The following is a 19,467-nucleotide window of genomic DNA, read 5'->3' on the forward strand; positions in this document are numbered from 1 at the left end:
TGCTTCTCCCGAGGTCAGCCGTGAAACTTCTCCCGGTGGAAATGGGAACCGGATCAGGCCTTTCACCTAACCCAACCCTTCCTCTGACCTCAGCATCCCAAACCTGGGGCTGCTTTTCTGGGGAACTGTGTCGTGCCTTGAAAAACGCTTTCCTAGCGGGCAGAGATCAGGGATGGAGCATCTGGTGTCATCTGAGATTAACTCCTTCCGCTTCATTTTTCCTCCTTCCCACGCCAGTGTGTCACACCAGCTCGCTGAGACTCTCGCTCCTGCGCTCGCAGCGTCCCAGTACCAATTTGGTCCTTTTGTTGAGCAAATGCTGGCACTTGCTGCGGGCTGCCCGCCTGCTTCGTGCCGAGCTGCGCCCAGCCTAGCGACAGCAACCCCGCAAAATCCTTCGGCACCCGGAGGTTTCCGTGCAGGCCTGGCCTTGCACAGCGGTGTCTCGGGGCATCAGGGTGCAGCGCTGGGGGATGGTTTTTGGCATTTTTAGGAAGGATGGGGTGCGAGCTGGGCTGGTGCAGCATGAAAACCCTCTGCAGCCACGCTGGCTTGCGAGAGCCCCAGGCTGCTGGGAGAAGCACAACGCACGCACACAGCGCACGCTCTCCTTCTCTTTATTTTTTTTTGTAGGGGCTTTGTTCTGTTTTTCCCCAGGGCTGAGCAGCTCCCAGGCTCCTGTGAGCTCCCCGTGACTGTGTGAGCTTGACTTGGTGGAGGCAGGGGATTTTGCGCTCCGTCCTTTGAGCATTTCTGGCTGGAGCCCGAGGGACGATGAACACTCGTCCCCCAGCCCTTTTGTGCTCCCCACTACCTGGGGTGCAGGATCAACCGTGGTCCCGCTCCATCTGGCACCCTCCTGGCCCCCGGCACAGGCTCAGCCATGCTGAGAACCCTCCTGTGCTCCCTCCCCAGCCCTCCGAGCTCGCAGAGTCGCAGGAGCAAAGCCCCTTTCTTGCCATAAATAAAGAGGCCATTTCTCTGGGTCTGATCCTGCCTTCGCCCTCTCCAGTGCTTCCTCAACCAGGGGAAAAGAGGAGACGTCGTGGTGGGGCCAGGGACCGGGTGCCCAAGCCCTGTCCCCTTTGCTGGTGGTGTGGAGCTGGGGGGTCTTGGCCGGTCGCTCGCAGCTGCCAGACCCGGGCATTTCAACCTGGCACACGGATACACGGGTTTTGCCAAGCATCCCCCGCCCCCGGCCCGTACAGGTGTTTTAAATTACACAGAGAGAAATCAGTCAGTCTCCCGCTCAGACCTGTCTTAAACCAATTTAATTAAACACAGGTAAAGGAGGGAGCAGAAATTACGGCAATTCATCACCTTTTAGTCTCTGCAGGTGCTCGGCTGCAGCGGGGCACCGCAATTCCCACCGCTCCGTGATTTTCCCCCTGGGAGTCATTAACCCGCTCCCTTCTGGCAAGCAAAGCCCCCTCCACCTCTGGGAAGAGGCTTTCAGGATAACGAGAGAGACAAGATGATGAAAAGCAAAAAAACCCGAAACAACCCACCCCTGATTCAGTTCCTGCCTTGCTCACAGGTTCCCTGCGTGACGCTGGGTGAATCACTCACCTCCGTGACTCACCGGCCCCACGCTGCCAGGCGAGCGGCGGCTCCTTCTCCACCCTTGGCCCTTTGGTTTCCCCCAATGCGTCCGATGCCGGTGACCAGAGAGGGGACATCCTCAGAGGACCCCATTTTTTGTATCGGGGGTGCCACGACACAAGCTGTGGTGCAGGTGGTGAAGTTCCTGTAGAGGGGGAAGGACAGCTCATGGGGCTTGGAATTCTTCAAAGTAGCCCTAAATAGTAATGCCGATGCCCTTCACCTGTAAAATGGGGACTGTGATGCTGGGGATCTGCTCTAGGTAGAGTGCAACGACCTACGGAGCAGGTACAGGGCATCCCAAGGCTGCTGGCAGTAACTTCTATACCAGCGGCCACCAGCGACGTACCGGCCTCAGTCCTACAGACCACGGATTCATTACCCCAGTGTTTTCCAACATTGCAAAATGGATGCAATTATATTTTTGCAAAATATGGGTTTTCTCTGACCTGGAGCTAACACTCTTTCTTGCAACTTGCAAGCAAGCAGTCGGCAGACATGGTTTGATGGGACAGCACGCCTTAATGATGCTCTAAATGAACCAGGCTTTCTCAGGGATCCAGATGGCAGCACTGGCAGAGTTTCTGGCTGTCTGCTCTCTGCACGCAGCACTCGGGCGCCTTCTTGCAAGAAAACCAGCCGGCTGATTTGCAGCTCCCAGTGGTGCCGATTAATAGCCGAGGTTGAGCAGACTGGGGGCAGCATTTCACGTTCCCACCCGGCATCCCTGCCCCGAGTACCGTGGCGCTGGGCTCTCACAGCGTGCCGCACCGCTCGCTGCGATGGCCGCAGGGCCATGGGGACATCCGTGGGGATGTCCATGGGGACCGAGTTTTGCTTCTCTTCATTGCTGCGGTTTCTCTCCCAGAGCTAAATCTGAAGCCCCATACGAGCTATAGGACAAGGTGCCCTCATTTGACTGCAAGCTCCGATCCCTCAAAGGAGGAGATGCTAAAACAGGAGCAACTTTCATCCCAGTCACGTCAAAGCCTCTTCCCACCCCTCGGGCAGCGGACGGCGGGTTTCGGTAGCTGCAAATCCACCAGCTAAAATAACAGTTTCTTCCCAATCTTGCCCTGTGGGTCAGGGCAGTCCCCTGGGGACAGCCACGGAGCCGGGCTCGCCGGCTGCCAGGGGACCTTACCGCAGGTCATGGCACCGACGCTCCCCGCACCGCAGACGGGATCTGCTTTTATTGCCTTTTTCCAGAGCCGCTCACAGTTTTCCTTGTTTTAGAGGCACCTGATGCCCGGACGAATGCAGCCCCTCTGATTTCACAGCGCACCGCGGGACATGACTTGTCCAGCTGGGAAGAAAGTGTTTTGCTTTCCTGTTATCTCCTCCTTTGTACTTAAAACTAAATAAATACCTAAGGTTGATTTCCAAAGGCTGCTCAACATACAAAATCAAAATATTCCGTTCAAAAGCACCAAAGATATTTAGATGTTACCATTTTCTTCCCCCAGCCAAAATCCTTTGCAGACCTGGATTCACAAGCTGCTTTAGTGATCCCCAGAACAGCAGTTTTAGGACAAATCAGGGTTGCGGTTGTTTTTTTTTTGGAATCACCGAGCTGGTTTTAGGTCTGGCAGACTTTTATTATAAATGCTGATCTAATGAGCTTGGCCACAAGGGTACGAAGTGATAAAAGCTATGGGGAGCTTTCAAATACTGCTACACACCTTAAAGGGTAACTAAACGTAATTCTTTCCCATCATTGTTAAACACTGGCAGAGAAAAAGCTGGGATAAGAGAATATTCAACTTCTGCCCCCCCTTACCAGATATCGCTCCGATTCTGAGGGTAATGTTGCAGATCCTTCGCTGCAGATCCTCCCTCCCCTGCCCTCAAGTCCAGCTGCGCAGGGCAGCAGGAGTGATGGCCACCGGCCGGGTCTCGAGCCTGGAGCAGGTGTCACCCCAGGGTTTCACCCCAGTGGGGTGGCAGTACCACCGTGCCGGGCGTTCGGATGAGATTAAATTCTTTGCTGTGAGGGTGGTGAGCCCCTGGGCCAGGCTGCCCAGAGAAGCTGTGGCTGCCCCATCCCTGGAGGGGTTCAAGGCCAGGTTGGACGGGGCTTGGAGCAGCCTGGGCTGGTGGGAGGTGTCCCGGCCCAGGGCAGGGGGTGGCACTGGGTGGGCTTTAAGGTCCCTTCCAACCCAAACCACTCTATGAGGATGGGGAGGTCCCACTGCCCAGCACTGAGAGGGAGGGACCCCCAGCCTTCCCAGAGAAGGGTTTCCTTGTCAGCCTGCTTTGAGTCTGTGGTGACCACGAGAGTCAAATTTATCCCAAGCAATGGCATTTCTGCAATCCCCCGTGTGCCGTACAGAGCCCCGGGGGTACTCGGGCTCCTTGTTCCCTCCAGGAAATAAGTGTCTAAACACAACTCAGGATCTGGCCTCCAACCTTACCTCTCTTTATCTCCCAGATGAGTTTTTGCCTCCTGATCTGCTAAGACATCTTTAAAACTCTCGTCCTCACTGTTTACCTAAGGGCGCTCCCGAAACCTTCGGTCTTTTGACATTTGAGTGATGTAAAAAACCAACAGCTTTCCGTAATGCTGCGAAGTCTTTCAAGTCTTCCATAACACAGGTTACCTCTGTGTGCAAAATCACGCCGGCACAAAGAAAGTATAGCAACATCCTACCAGAATAACTTAAAAGAAAATCTCCTTTTGGGAAAAGAATTATTTTGAGGATCGCATATGGGAGACCCAGATTATGGCACCGACAGGCTCCGGGCGGCTCGGCTGTCTCGGCGGCATCTCCTTGCTTGGCTTTTGCTGCTCTCTCACCAGAAGAAGATGGGAAAAGACAAGCCACGCTGTAAGCCAGCTAAGGAGCTTGGGAACGGCTCAGCGGCTGATACAGAAACCAGAAGCTCCGCTGAATTGTGCAAACTCAGTCAATGAGCATTTATTGTCCTGTTGCTTTGATGAGGAAGCTGCGCTTCATCAGCACTCACCATTGGTTTTGTTGATCCCTTTGCAATCCTTCCTTATGCTTTTTGTATTCCCCAGCGATCGCCTTCTGGTTTCTCCCACCTCCTCTTTTAAACTCAGCGAGGGAAATAAATCCCGGTTGCCCTTATGGTTAGTGATCAGATAGATTCTCCGGGGGCTTTATCCCCCCCACTGAAACACCCACAGCAGCCCCCAGCAGCCCCCCTGATGGGAGCAGCTCCTCTGCCCTGGGCTCGTCCCGCACCGTGCTTTCTGTGCTGGAAAACCTCTAATTCCGACACCCTTTCTCTGTGATAACTTCTGTTTTCACCTGTTTGTTTGTACACAGTCCCTAGTGTTCAGTGGCAAAACCTTCAGAAGAGTTTATTATTGTTTGTATTTTATTTTGTTATGGTTTGTTTCTTGCAACACAAACAAGCAAACCTGCAGGAAGAGGAGAGAGGGCAATGCCAGAGCAACCACCTTCATCTGTAGACATCACCCAACATTTGTTTCCAGTTCATTTTCACCTGAATGACATTAACCTTCATTAAAAGACAATAAAAGCATTAAAGCATTTTGTAGAGGAGGGAGAGGATCTTACTGTTTTATTTGGCTGAGAGGCACATGATGAATCAGTACAGCTTTAATATTCATCTTAAGCACAGGTTTGGAAAGGTCTTAACCGGACTTGTCCTGACTGCAGCCAACAGGATTGGGGCCGAGCGCCTCTCGGCCAATGCACCTGGATCTATGTGGGTAGGACGGATCCCTTGTCGGCACTTTTTCAGGCTGCAAAACTTCTCACTTTGGATTTTCTTTCAAAGGTTGGTTATAAAATCACACTTAAAAATGCGTAGCAGCGCTGGAATAAAGTCTAAATGCTCTCCAGTGCTGCCATAAAGGTGAGGTCGTGGTCGAGGCTGTGCACAGGCCAAGCGAAGGGGACAGGAGAAGGCGCTGGCCCAGGGTATCCCAGCTGGGGGTTCTCTCTGGTTTTGAGCCACAGGGGAGAGATGTCTCTACTGACCCATGCCCGCGCACAGGCCTGGGCACCTGTAACCCCCCCACCTCCCTGAGCCGCTGCCCCCGAGCACGCAAGGGCAGGGAGAAGCTCGTGGAGGGTTTTGGCTGCCCTTTGCAGTCCCCTGTGCACACCCTTGGGATGCCCTTCGCCTTCCCACCCCCCTGGGCACCCTTCTTTCACGGTGCCACAAACCTGCAAAGAGACCTGCGGTGTTTAGCAGCGCTTGGCCCACGGGGAGCTTCCCCAAACACCCAGAAACAGGCCCGGCATTCCTCGGGCTCCGCAGTTTTAGCCAAAGCGAAGCAGAGCAGGAGACGTTTCAGATGGGTGCCCGCAGCCGGCAGGACCCCGTGCCTGTGGGTGCGCTGCATGCGGGCTCACAGCAGCCCGCCGAGGGCAGGGGCAGCCCAGTGTTTCCCCCCGAAAGAAACGGGGACATCAAAAGTACATAATTAACTTATTTTGGATCATCAAGTTCTGCTAGCAGCTAAATGTTCATGTTCTATTTTATTATATCAAGTACCAAGAGCAGACAGCAAGATGATCTTCATTACCGCAGCTCTTTTTTTATTAGTTTTCCCTTCTTTGAGGAAACAAAATCTTTGCATTCTCGTGGGCTTTTTTTTCACCCGTGTGGACCAAGTTCCCCCTCCCGAGTTTGATTTCTCTGTGCCTGACTCTCATGCCACCATACTTTTCCCTACATGGGAGATAAGGATTTATTCACATTTCTGTTTGTGTGGAGTGGTAAAATATTAGACTTAAATTTTTTATGACATTCATAGGAGTGGTTATGGAGACAAACAAGATTACAGCAAGTACTACATAAAAGCTTGTTTATGCAGGGAGGGAAAAAAAATCAAACTCAGAGACATGTTTGCAAAACTGCAGAGGAACCCAAGGGGATGGTTTTTTAGTTTTTCCTCTCCTTTTCTTTCCCTACCTCGCTGTTTTTATTGCCATCACGGTAACAACTCCCAGCTTTAAAGGGCTGAGTTTATTTTCAGTGAAATATTGGTTCCAGCTGTGGGTTATTTCTGGATTCAAGGGTAGAGGTGTACACATGACGGGCAGCACTTGGCTTCGTAATTAAAGCACCACTTAACGCAACCCACACCGGGGGCAGGGGAATGCAGCTCACCTGTCTCCTTGACCCCTGTGCCCCTCATCTCCCCCCCACCGCACTCCTGTGGGTGCCCTGGGCAGCCTCCCGTCTGCATCCCTTCACACCCGCCTCGGGATGCCCCTCCGCAAACCTTTTTGTACACCCCTTTGTGCGCCTTTTTGGATGCCCTGTGCCCACCCCTGTGCTCACCTTTGCACCCCCCAGCACCCAGCTCTGCCCCCCCGCCCCCAGCCTTCTCGTCGCTCCGATGTTCTCCCCCAGCTCCCTGCAGCCCCCGGTGTCCCCCCTCCGCCCCCAGCTCCCTGCAGCCCCCGATGTCCCCCGCCCCCAGCCCTCTGCCCCCCCACCCCCGCTGCCGTCGGCTCCGCGCACTGACGGCGGCGGCCACGAGGGGGGAGCCGTGCTCTTCCCGGCGCTCGGCGGCCGCCGAGGGATCCCCCCCCGCCCGCCCCGCCGCCTCCCCCGGCTCGGGGGTGCCGGCCCGGCCCCGGGGCGCCCCGGCCTCGGGCGGGTCCCAACCCACCGCGGGCGAGAAACTTCTCCGGGCCGCCAACAAGGGGGGGGGGGGGGGGTCGTGCAGGAAACGGCACACGGCGCTTCTCTGCCCCTCACCCCTCCATTCCCCCCGAGAGTCGTGTGTCCGGGCGGCGGTGGCCCGGGGCACCGCAGCCCCCCACCACCCCGACCCCCCCCGCAGGTGAGCCCGGCGGCGCCGCCCCCGCCCGGCCCAGCCCCGGCTCGTTCGTTCGTTCGTTCGTTCGTCCGTCCGTCCGTCCGTCCGCGCCGCCGCAGCCCCCGGCACAGCGCCCGCCTGCCCCGGGGGAGCGCTGCTGCTGCTGCTGCCGCCGCCGCGGCGGGCGGGGGCGGCACCGGCTGCCCCCCCCCGCCCGCCCGCCCCGGGGCGGCGATGCGGCGGGGGCGGCGGTGAGCGGGGGGCCGGTGGGGACACCCCCCCCCACCACCCCCTCCTCCGCGGGGCGCCCGGCCCCGCCGCCGGACGGAGGGAGCCGCGCAGCGGAGGGGAGCGGGCAGGCGCGGGGGGAGTGGTTAGCGGCTCCGCCGCGACACCCCCAGCGCCCCCCCCCCCCCGCCCCGTTAAGCCGCCCCTCTCCAAATAAATCAGCACCATGACTACTTCTGGGCATGGAACAAAGAGGATGCTCGCCCGGGGCCCCGCGCTGCTCCTGGCGCCGCTGCTGCTCCTGTGCCGAGGTAACCCCCAGTGCCGCCGCGCCGCCCCGACCCCCTGGCCGTTATTATTTTATTTTTAAATCTCTTTTTTTTTTTTTGGTTCTGTTTATCCCCTCTCGTTTTTACTTTATAGCTGTTTCTTCCCAGCCCTCCCGCCGACGTGGCCGCGGAGGGCGGCGGGCCCCCCCTCCGCCCCCCAAAGACCGGGCGCTCCGCGCTGCCCTGCGCGCCCGCGGACGGGAAACACGCACATCCACCTCCCTTTGGCGCGCAAAGTTGTCCCCATCCATCGCCACCGCGGCAGCCCCCCCCCCCCCTTCCCCCCCGCTGCGTCCACAAGTCGCCTCCCTGCCTGTCCCCCCACGCGTGTCGCGGGCTCCCGGCTCCCTGCCGCGGGGGCTGCCCCGCGGCTCCGGCCGCTGCCGGGCTGGGGGGAAAAAAGGAAAAGTTTGGGCTTCCCGGGGAGTTGGGGGCCGGGGAAGGGTCGCGGGGCTGGGGCTTCCCACGGGGCTCCCGACCCCGCGCTGCTCCTCGCCACCCCTGGCTGCCCTCGGGTGGGCGGGGGGGAAAGGTGGACAGGAGTTAAATCTCTTCCGTAAAATAACGCTTGGGCCGCCTTTCCTGCGCTTAATTTTAAGCAGGGTGGGTTTCCATCGGCTGGTGGGGAGCAGGGTCAGGCCCTTAGGTGAGCTGAGGTGGGATTTCCTAATCGCGCCCAGCTGCCAGGCAGCACGCCTGCGGCTTGAGAGAGCGTGGCGTGGAGCATCTCTGCTTTTTTTTCCTTTTATTTTTCTTCTTTTTCCCCCAGCTGAACTCGGGAGCAGCCTTTTGGGTCCCGGTTGCGGGTGTTTGCCGAGGAAATGTTCACCCCCAGGGTGGCAAGACGGAGCGTTGCCCCTGGGAAAGTCTTTTGCAGGACTTCTCTCCTGGCACGTTTTTCTCCTCTTGCTCGTGTGAGCTCCCTGGCAGATGTTGTTCTTAATAAATAGGGGTTCTTAAAAGCAAATTAATTAAGGTGCATCGGTGCTGAAGTTGCTCAGCGATTCGTTTGCCTTTACTGCTGCTCGGGATGATGCTTGCATTTGGCCATAGCACAGAGTCTGGGCTGTTGGGGAAACTTCACCGAGGCTTCAGATATATGCCAAAATGCAAGGATTTTAGGTGAAAAAGGAGTGATCCGTGGGAGGGGTAAAAGCAGCAGTTGTCGTTCCTGGGGAAGGCACAGGGAATGCCTTGTGGTAGGGAAGCGTTTCAGGAAAGGTCCCTGCAGGAACAGTGGGAACAATTTGTGAGGAAAGAAGCATCAGTCATGGGGACACGCAGACAGGATGGACAGAAGGGGGTCCTTGCTCTGCTTACCCTAAAAAGCACTGCCTGCCCCTGCCCTCCATCTCCCTCCTTGCCCTGGGGGGCGTGCAACCACGGGGGCACTTGGAGATCCTGTTGAGCAGTACATGGGGAGTGGGGCGCAGTGTGGGGTGTGAGGTTTGGGGTGCAGGGCACAGAAAGTGGGGTGCGGGGAGTGGGGCACTGAGCACGGCATGCAGGGCACGAGCTGCCTGCGGTCAGCGCTGCCCCGGCGGAGCGATGGTTTTCAGCTGCCAGCACGACGCCCTGTGCTCCCTGAAGCTCTCCTTTTATTTGGGGAGAGTTAAGAGCAGCAAAGGAGCAGGTTTTCTGTGTTTTTTTTTTCTTTTTTTATTTTTATTGCTTTGACACATTAATGATAATCTTTTCTTTGATATTCCCCCCCTCCCGTCTCCTCCTGTGTGGGTAGCTACCATGGTGAGAGAGGGCTGTGGGTGTAATTCTTCCAGCGCTCTGAGTGCTTAAACATATGGAAACCCACTTTGAAACAGTTTGTGGCTGCAAACCTACCGTCGTACCCGTCCCTCCCCTGCTCTCTGAATGCCTCCCTGCACAACATGCGCGTTAGAAACTCGCCGGGCGCTTTCAGCTCAAGCTGTGAATAACGAATCCGTCCCCAGCCTGCGCCTCTTTCTCCTCATTTAGGCTGTAGCATCCCTTTGCATTCCTAGCGGAGCGCTGCCCCTGCCCTGTCCCACCCTTGGCGTGGACCGCAGCAACCTCTGTGTGTGGAGAGGGGGGTTTGGGATCTGGGGAAATCTCTTCCGAAAGAGGCAAGTGGTGGCAGCGCCTGGGAATGCCCCTCTCTGGGGCTCTGCTGACCTTCCTGTGGCTCGCTGTGCCCCAAGTCGCTTTTCTCCTCTGGGTTACAGGGGTTAATGAACCACATCTTGGTTTGGGTTGTTGCAGACGGGAGAGACACCTGCATGAGTCATGCCGCGGTGCTGCCATCTCTGCAAAGCTCCCAGCTCACACAGACGGTCGCGTTGGGCACTTGCCATTTTTCTCTATTTATTTGCCTTCGCTCCCTTCCCCCTTGCCAGGGCGGGCTCTGGGCAGGCTGTGTTTCGGGGACCGGAGGCGCAGCAGGCTGAGTTCCTCCAGTCTCTTCAAAGCGGGTGGCATTTGCTCGCCTGTCAGGCAGGTCCCCTAAATAGCTTTGTGAAGGTCCAATTAAGAGATCACTCTCCTGTCCCCGGGTCTCTGGCGGCCCGGCTGCTGGCGTGCGTGCGGCTGCGAGCAGAGGGTGTGCGTGTGTGTTTGGCAGCCGAAGGCCGCTCACGCCAAGCTCGAGGATGTCTCTTGCTGGCAGCAGGCCCCCGTTTGTTGCTGGCATCTAGGCAGGGGTTTTGGCCGCCGTCCTCGCTGGCGGCGGCGGAGCTGTCTCCGAGGTTATATGAATAGGTATGCTGTGAATGACCTGGATGAATTACCTGGATATTTTGTTTTCCTGCCTGCTGCCATCTCACCGGCTCGTTCCCCTGCCTCGCGCCCGGCCAGCGCTGGGCACCCTGGAGCAGGCGTGGGAACGCGGGGCTGGCTGCTGAGGGCGGGCGGGGGGGGCCAGGGCAGGCAAAGCATATCGAAGGAACCCGCCACTTCAGCCCCTGTGGAACGCACTTGGGCTGTGGGGATCTGTGCGTGAGGAAGGACCTGTGAGTTGCTTTTAGACGCTGGCTCCAGGGAGGTGTGGGTGGAGAGACATTATGCTCATTTTATTATGTGTCCCTGTGTCACTCTACGTAATATGGAGGCACTTCTTATGCAGAGGTTCTTCAGGAACAAAAATGAAAGATCTGTATTATCTACTGTACAATAGATTTGCAGAATGTGATCACACAAACGGTTGAAATGTAGGTTATTTTCCCCACAGTAGTGCAACGTTTTATGCGCTGACCATCCAAACCGATGTGATTTGGGGGACAGCGAGGTGGGGGGCGAAGCCTGAAATTATTATAGTGCCTCTTGCTCCGTCATCCATTACAGCAATATATTTCAGATATTCTGATTTTACTTCCCATGACTATAAATCTAGAGCAGCTCCTCTGAAATCGGTGAAGCTGCTCTGGATTTATGCCTCGCTGCTGTGATCAGTGTTGGGCTCGCGGGGAATGTAGGAGGCAACTGTGTGACTTGCCCCCCGCAGCATTTTTCACTTCAAAAAAATCTCCTGTCACTGATGCCACAGCCTCCTTTGTATATTTGAAATGGGGAAGTCAACATCACTCACTGTTTGGGTTTTTGATTATTTTCGTCAGTTTGTCAGGCTTGGTCGCAAAGCTCTGTTCACTGACAACTGACTCTTTGGCTGATCAATAGAGTCTCTTGAGGTCTGAATGCCAAAATAGTTACGTTTTAAAACAAAAATATCAATAAAGTGCAATTAATTTGCTGTATTTTATTACTGGGAATCATAGGTGCTCCAAGACTCTCACTTCAAGTCCAATTATCTCCATGTTTAAAGCAGCTCAGCGTGGAGAGGAAGGTACGAGCCCAGGAGCGGCTGCAGGAGGTCAGAGCAGAGGGTTGCCAGGACCAGGACACGGTTTGTGTCTCAGACAGGATTTTTGGATCAGGGATGCATTCCTGAGCCAGAGATGGCATCCGTTTATTTAATTGCTGTGAGGCGTTAGCCGTCATGGATTTTGGTTGCTTTTTGAGCCCAGGCAGATGTCTGATGTCCACAGCATCTCTGGGCGAGGACTCCCTTGTTTCGAAGAGCCTGGAGAGACGAGTCCGCGCACCCGGAGCAGGGCAGGGATTTGGGCTGTGCCGAGTTTTAGGCTCCATAGGGTTTTGCCATTGGTGCCTATGGGATGGAGTTTTTCACCCTGGTGACCCCACACTGAGTTGGGGTCCTCCTGCCCTTCTCCGTAGCTCCTCAGAAATGTGACTTGAAGCCAGGCTGCTCAGGGGACCCATGCTGGCAGCCACCCCAGGAGGTCCCTTTGCTGAAAGGTGGAGGAAGCGAAGGGTGTCATCGCTCGTAGCGTTGGGCTGTGACAGCTCATGGTGCTGCTCTTCCCGACCGCAGTGGTTGAGGTTGGTAAGAAGCATGAGTTTTGCCGCGATGGAGAGGTGGCTTCGCCGGGCGATGCATCTTGCTCATGTGGGTGGCTGCAAATGTGTCCTGTCTCGGAGGTGTGACCGGGGAGCAAGGGGGAGGTGGCAATCTCCAGCCTCCCGCGGGAAGCAAGCGGAACTAAAATCTTCTGGCCTTAAGAAAAATCCCACTGAATGAGGAGCCATCCCACTGAAATAAACGCTGTCAGCTGAACAAATTACACGCACTGAACTTGAATTGCCCCCTTCTCCCCCCCACCTAAATGTAACTAATGTTTGTTAATGACAAGCGGTGACTTGATTTGTGGGCGTAGCATTAGCACTTACCCCTGTCGCTGGCTCAGCTGATGTGCTGGCACGTGGTGGTATTGGAGATGCTTTCCCGACTGCCGTCAAATCCTCTCGCGTTAAGCGCCACGGAGGCTGGGGAGCGCGAGTTGCCGTGTGGCGCTCTATGTGGCGTGGAAGATGCTTGGGTTTCACGCTGTCGGGAGTTTCCCAGCTGGCATTTCAGAGGAAGCCGTTCCCATGTGAGGATGGGCAGGCAGAAATCACAAGCAAAGAAGTCCTCTGAGATAACTTGATGGGGGTCACTCGGTGTCTGGCTGTCCCTGGGTATTTCCGTTCCCCTCCGCGAGGCAGGGTGCTGCAGCGGGAGGTAGCGCGAGTGCTGCTCGGGGTGTCTGCGGTGGGTAAATTCAACGTGGAAGGACTTCGCTGTTTGCGCAGTACCTTGCACGATGGACTTCAGTCTCAGGTGCATTGTAAATACTAACGCTCTCCACGCTATCCAAAAATTCTCTTGCAGCGCACTTTCAGCTTTTCTTTGTTTACATAAACGTGTTTGTTTCTGACAGCATTCAGAAAGCTTCATGAATTTATGATGTGCTCCAGATCCGAGCGCGCTTTCTTTTTTCCTTTTTTCTTTTTCTTTTTTTTTTTTTTTAAAACACTCTTTCTTCCCAAATTTTGGTGATGAAATGGCAAGAGGTATGCATATTTCAGCAGGCTATTGAGAGGCAATGTAAACACCATCTTTCACGGAAAATCAGTTTGTTCAAGTTCAAAAGCGGCCCAGCCTCCCTACTTGATCAATTTGCCTGTCATAGGAGATGATTTTAAAAGTGGCGATTACGTCCTATCTTGTCTCTCACAACTTCAGGCGAGGAGAGAAAAATGAAGTGTAGCATTTGATTTTAACTCTGTTTTTTCTGATTTTTTTTTTGGTGATAATGGTAGTCGGGGGTGAAGCAAGGGCGTGCCCTGAGGGGACGAGAGACAGCCAGGAGCAGAGGGGTTTCCACGAGGCTGCCGTTTGCTGAGTAGACTAATTGGAAACTGTGTAAACCAGCTCTGCTCATCTCGCCAACTGGTCCTCGAGAGCCGCTCTGCCCCATTGCTTCCCCCATGGTGGAGGAAGAGACCTGCAACAGCAGAAAAATGGTCTTCTAGTGACAAAGGTGCTAAATCTTGGGGAGAAGGTGCTCGGGGCTCTGCTGTTGCATGGCCACGTCCTCCTGCCCCAGGGCATCGTGTTGCCCTCGGGTTAAAGGCAGCGCAGGGACCAGAGGTGTGGTTACGGGGAGGGGATGGTGTAAAGCCACCCAAGTTAGGCAGCTCTAGCGTGACATCTATGATAGTGTCACAGAGCTGCCCTGGATGGAAAGAAATGCTGGAAAAACCCCACTGGTGCAATTCAAACTGGGACAAAATGGAGAAGCAGGGACCAAAATCCTTATTTTGGCCAAGCCAAGGGGCTCAAGGGGCCTCCAAGACGGCATTCCCACCAGGACCAGCCCATGGGTGGTGTGGGAGATGGTGCATCCAGCCAAGCAGTTGTCCCTATTCTGAGCCCATTTATCCGTACATTTTGGGTGCCCTAAATACACAACTTTGGGAGAGTTTGGTCACGGGCTGAGGGAGCTCCTGGGGGAATCGACCTGGAGAAGAAACGCATTTCTGCTAGAGAGGGGGCAAGTGTCATCCTTATTACCCGGGAAATAAAATCCTTCAGAAGATTAAATTAGAGGTGCAGATATCTTTGGGGTTTTTTTGTTTTGCTTGTATGGGAACATTTCAAAAACAGATGGCAAAGCAGAGATTTATTTCCCGTTAAGTGCAGAGGGCTGGTGCACAGGACCTTATCTGCTTGTGGGCCCTGTAATAAACCTGCCAGCAGGTGATTTAAATCCGGTTTTTCTGATTGGGAGAGTAGTGGAAGGAACAGGGTTTATGTTACTTATGAATTTTATGGGCAATGTTAGATTTTTTAAGATGCGGGAATGATCAGGGCATGGCTCTGTAGCACCAGAGACGTTCATTCCTTTCATAAAGGATCTTCCCCGAGTCAGAAAAATGATCCATTTTACGTTATTTAGCAGTTGGGCTGCCGAAGCCAGCTGTTTGCATGAGTGACAGACGCGACTATTTTATATCTCAGTTTAGGTGGTGTTGTCAATTAGCCACAGCTTTTGCTTATCAGCGAGACCTTTGCCACGATGGGGAAGGAGAGCTGTTTAATGGATGCTGCAGCTCTTGAAACAAACATTTATGCTGCAGCTCAAAGAAAAAAAAAAAAAAAGCGATGAAATTCGCACCAAAAAAAGACACCGAAAAAAAGACACCAAAAAGAGTCTGTGCACCCTAAAAGGGAACCCTTGAGCAGATGGAGCAGGTTTCTATGCAACGAGCAGTAATTAGAAACTCCACAGATAGTCGGTAGCTGATGACTGTCTTTGGTACTCAGATTTTTGGTTGAAAAAAGAAGTCCAAGATGAGTTTTTGGAAGGTGCTGGTTTGAATGGGTGTGTGGGGCAAGTCCCTGGCCGGTGTGAGCACCTGGTGTGCTGAGAGACAACAGCCGTCAGCCCCCGGTGCCTCTGTCCCTGACTCGGGGGGCTGTGGCGGTCTGAAATGTCACTGGTGGTTTCGAAAGGCACTTAGAGAGTCGGGGGTGGAGGACCGATAAAGGCAGATTGGCTTTCAATGGACGCAAAAAGGACACAATGCAGACCCGCACAATGAAACAGGCTTTTAAAAGGTTGCAGCAGAGGCATCTAGAGAGGATGGTAAAAGCTCTCTGGAAGCAGCGGAGCTCTGTCAGGGCAAGCTCGAAGGCCAGCGTGCCTCAGCCATCCCCAAATCATGGGAATTAGAGCTGGAGAAGTTGGCGAATAAGCTGCTTTTCCCGTCTCCGACGGTTGTTCGGCACAGCCTGTTCCTGAGCGTGGCTGGCTTTCAGCGATGCAGGCAGCAGGGCTTCTGCCGCTTCCTTTGGCAGAGCGTTTCACAGCCTATTAGACCTCTCCTGTATTCCGCCTACATTTTTTCTTCTCTGCTTCATTCTGTCGTTTATTAGATGACCTGAATCCACAACTTCCGATCCTTATCACCCCTCCAAAACCCAACCCAGGCAAATCTGTAAACCAGGGACAAGTGGTTAAACAGCGAGTGGGGAACGGTGAAAAGGAGGAGCTGAGCTTGGCATGTAAATACATTTACAGTTGGAGGTTATTTGGAGAATAAAGGGCAAGGACTTGAAATGCATGTGGTGATGAGCCATAGATTATGCTCTGAAGGTACTCAGAAGGCAGTTACAGTCACACTATCTAATTCATCTCCCACTAAGACATTCTCCTTCAAGGTGTTTGGAAATAATGGAGTAGCTTAGTTACTAACATTATTAAATCCTCATCTCTGACAGCTACGAGAATTAATATACAAAGGTTTCCTCCTTTTTTTTTTTTTTTTAAATGCCGCTCCGTTACTCATTTCCTGTCTTTTGCCTAGGAGTGGCCCACTGAAAGTTATTAGCATGAGTATTGGTGCAAAAAAGGCTCAACTCCATTAAAGAAGAGAAACAAGCAAGAGAAAAACAGCAAATAGCATGAATTTTACTGCAGTCAAGGCTCTTTTTTTTTCTTTTCAAATATTAATCACTCATCATTCTTCCACCTGTAGATCTCACCAGGTTTTAGAGAAGAGAGCGGGCACCGCTGAAGACGTGGTCCGTGCTCTCCCGTGGTCCCCACAAGGTCCCCAGGGCAGCAGTCCCGTGCCTAAAGCGCTGCTGGTGGGGAGGGCAGAGGAGGTGTTGGGTGAAGCTGGGCTCAGGGTTTTTTTTTTTTTTCTGCTGTTCTTTGAGGAGTGACGCTCACCTTGGAGGGAGGCTGCCAAGGCGGTATGGCCGGTCGGGTGTCCATGGTGTGCTGAGCTCTGCTTGGGCACCATGTCCTCTGCCGTGTCTCAGCTTGTTTTGGTGGGTGAGCTGCTCAGCATCTCTGACTCCCCTCCTTGGTGCTGCCGAGGCGTCTGGATGGGTGTCAGGGCTGTCCCGGGCTGCCCCAGCGTTGGCGTTGCAAAACTGAGCGCCATCAGTTCAAGTAGAAAGGACAGGGCTGAATTAACACTTGTTTCTTTTGCTGAGTTTGATTTGCACCAGCCCTGTTAAAACTCTTAGGGGAAGTCTTAAGCAGAAATGAAGAGACGGAGTTAACGTTGTTTATTGCTAAAATCAAAGGCTCTGTCCTACAGAGCAGGGCCCAGGTCATGGTGCCACCCCCTCGCCTCCCTGGTGTGATGGAGCCTGGCAGCCCGCGGTGATCAGGGACATCTTTTCAGGGACTTTACTGAGGAGCTCTTCTTCAGATGTGCCCTTTTAAACCCCAAACATCCATGTCACGCACCTTATTTCACCACAAACCCATATTTGCAACACCACTCATGTCCTAATGAGATTACTGAGGTCTGCTGTAAGGCCTGGGGGATGAGAGGCTTTGACAAGTATCAGCTCCTGGGTGCACCTTCAGCTATGCCTTACCAAAAGATCCTGCTCATCCAGAGTTAAAATATCTTCCTCCCTTTCTCGGAGCATATTGCAGCCCAACACATTAAATGCATTAGAAAGCTTTATTGCATTTAGCCAATTAACAGAAAGGGAAAGTCAAAGAGAAGTCGTTGCTTTGGTTCTTACACCAACCAGCAAACTTCTAGATGGTTTCCCAAACTCCCCTGGGCTCTCTGTCCCCGCACCTTCTCACTTGCTGCACAGTGGTCCCCGTTAGCCCTTCCGTAGCAAGCGATGCCAATGAAGCCAAGTCCAAGTGCTTATCAGCAGCGGGCGTCCCCATGTCCCCTGGCCGAACGCCCCATGCAGTGGCCTTGCCCGCAAGGTGCGGGGCCCTGGCGAGGCTGTGCGTGCCCTGTCTGGCACGAGCAGTTTGCTTTGGTCACGGCCGAAAAGCCCTCGGCCGTCCTGTGCCTGGGGTCAAATGCGCTTTAAAAAGCTGCTGATAGACTGCAGCTCCCGCGGCTGCTCCTGAAGCCTGGCTGATGCCCAGCGCCGGCTGAAGGTCAGGTGGGGAGGGGGTCTGCAGCCGGCCGGACTCAATCGAGCCTGTGTCGCTGCTGTTTCGGGTGGCCACGTGAACCCGTGTCCAAGGCAGCGATCGGGGTGGGACTCTGGCCATCGTGAGCGAAGGGCTGAGAGCAGGAGCAGCCCCAGCCCTAATGGGTGTCCGTCAAGATGCTCAGCCCCGTTAGGTGTGTGGGGTCTGGGAACTGCCGTACCAGACTCCCGTCTGTGGGACTTCATCATCTGAGTTATTACCTCCAAAACACAGTTATCTCCCTGAATGGCAGTCTCCTATTGAAAACGATCTCTTTCAGCAGGGCACTTGCATTTCTTTACTGCACAGCTTCTCCCATTAGTATAATCATTACTCCTTGGACTGGGTTTGAATTCAGAGCATCCCACTGTGGTACTTAAAGAATTAATTACAGCGATGAAAGAATTCCTCTAAAGACTTCTATGAATTGGTCTGGTTGAAGTGTTTTAGCTTTGCTTCAATTGGTGCAGCTCTTGTCAAAGGATTGTGAGAAAATGCATGGGTCAGTGATTTAGATTAGGCAAATTACGTTAGAAAAATTGATTTGATTTAGAAAGTGAGCTTTCAGATCACAGGGAATTGCCTGCTTCTTTCTCTGCTGTGCTGCTTCTCCCTGAAGATGAGCAGAGGCAGATAATTCAGGGTTAAAGTAAGTGGCTATTGTAAAAGGTTTCTCTGAGAGCGGATGAGAGATGGGTTGACACATATCTTTAGATAAACCATTATTGACCCGTATATTCCTATCCATGCATCAGCTGGAGATACGGACGGATGGGGATGCTTATAAACAGCACTCACAGGCAGTTCATGTGGCTTGCTAAAGAATTGGGTCCTTGTTTTTAGGTTTGGGTTTAGCTTTTTTTCCCCAGAAACGGCTTTTCTGTACGGCATACCTTCAGAGCCAGCGTGGATCTGGGAACGAGCGCTGCGCAGCTGCCTTGCCTGGCTCTGTGCTTAGTCATTCCTGGGGCTGGGAGTTTGCTTTGCATGGGGTTTTTTACTTCCTCGGATCAAACTGAGTGTTTCCTCCTCCTGTCCCTCATCCTCGTCTTAAAGGGACTGCAGGCCCTGGGGAGCAGCGGGACGATGCCCAACAGTGGGCAGTGTCCGCTCAGAGGAACAGTTCCTAAAAAGCACCTTCTGAACCAGCAGTTCCCTTCCCTGCACGCCAGGGAGATTCCTCCAGGTTCTCCTCCTGACCAGCTGTGTTTTGCCTGTGAGGATGATGGGTGCGAATAGATCGGCTGCTGGCTGGAGACCCAAAATGTTCACGACCGTTCCTGCAAAGGGGCTCGCTGAGTTCATCGGGGTAGCAGGGATGAAGTTTGGCAGCAAGTGTTTCAATTTTCGCTTTGTAAAGTTTCGCTTTTAAAAAATAAGGAGACAGGTTGCATCTAGCAATGGTGTTTGTTTCCTTGATACCTTGAAGAACCCTCTAAATTCCAGCTTAAACACTGGGATGTTGGCGAGATCTCACTTTTGGTCTGGCTAGCGCTGGTGGCGTTTCTCTCCGTAGCACCACCAACATATCCCTTGGCATGAAAATCCATGTGTGGGGCTCCGGTGTGCCTGTGCCGTTCCCTCTCCCCCAGTGCGTGTACGAGAGGGCTGCGGGGCTCCGGGGGTGCCGACGTGGCCAGGTGCACCCTTCGGCTCGGCGGATGCCTGCATGTCCTTGCACCGTGCGGAGAGCCTCTCCCGCACCCCGGCCTCGGGCTGGGAAGGGAGATGGTGAGTGCAAGGAGAGAAACGATGCTGG

The 19,467-nt window shown here is 54.0% G+C and overlaps 1 protein-coding gene across 1 annotated transcript in view; it reads left to right on the plus strand.

The window, feature by feature from the left end:
* The first annotated feature begins 7,614 nt into the window (after positions 1-7,614).
* TMEM132B (transmembrane protein 132B) overlaps positions 7,615-19,467 on the plus strand; it is a 260,442-nt gene continuing 248,589 nt past the window's right edge. Inside the window, exon 1 of the mRNA XM_063351141.1 lies at positions 7,615-7,911. Within this exon, the coding sequence (XP_063207211.1) occupies positions 7,827-7,911 (85 nt within the window). The 5' untranslated portion in view covers positions 7,615-7,826. The remainder of the gene's footprint in view (positions 7,912-19,467) is intronic.

This window comes from Chroicocephalus ridibundus, chromosome 13 (assembly GCF_963924245.1).
Source record: "Chroicocephalus ridibundus chromosome 13, bChrRid1.1, whole genome shotgun sequence".
Classification (NCBI taxonomy): domain Eukaryota; kingdom Metazoa; phylum Chordata; class Aves; order Charadriiformes; family Laridae; genus Chroicocephalus; species Chroicocephalus ridibundus.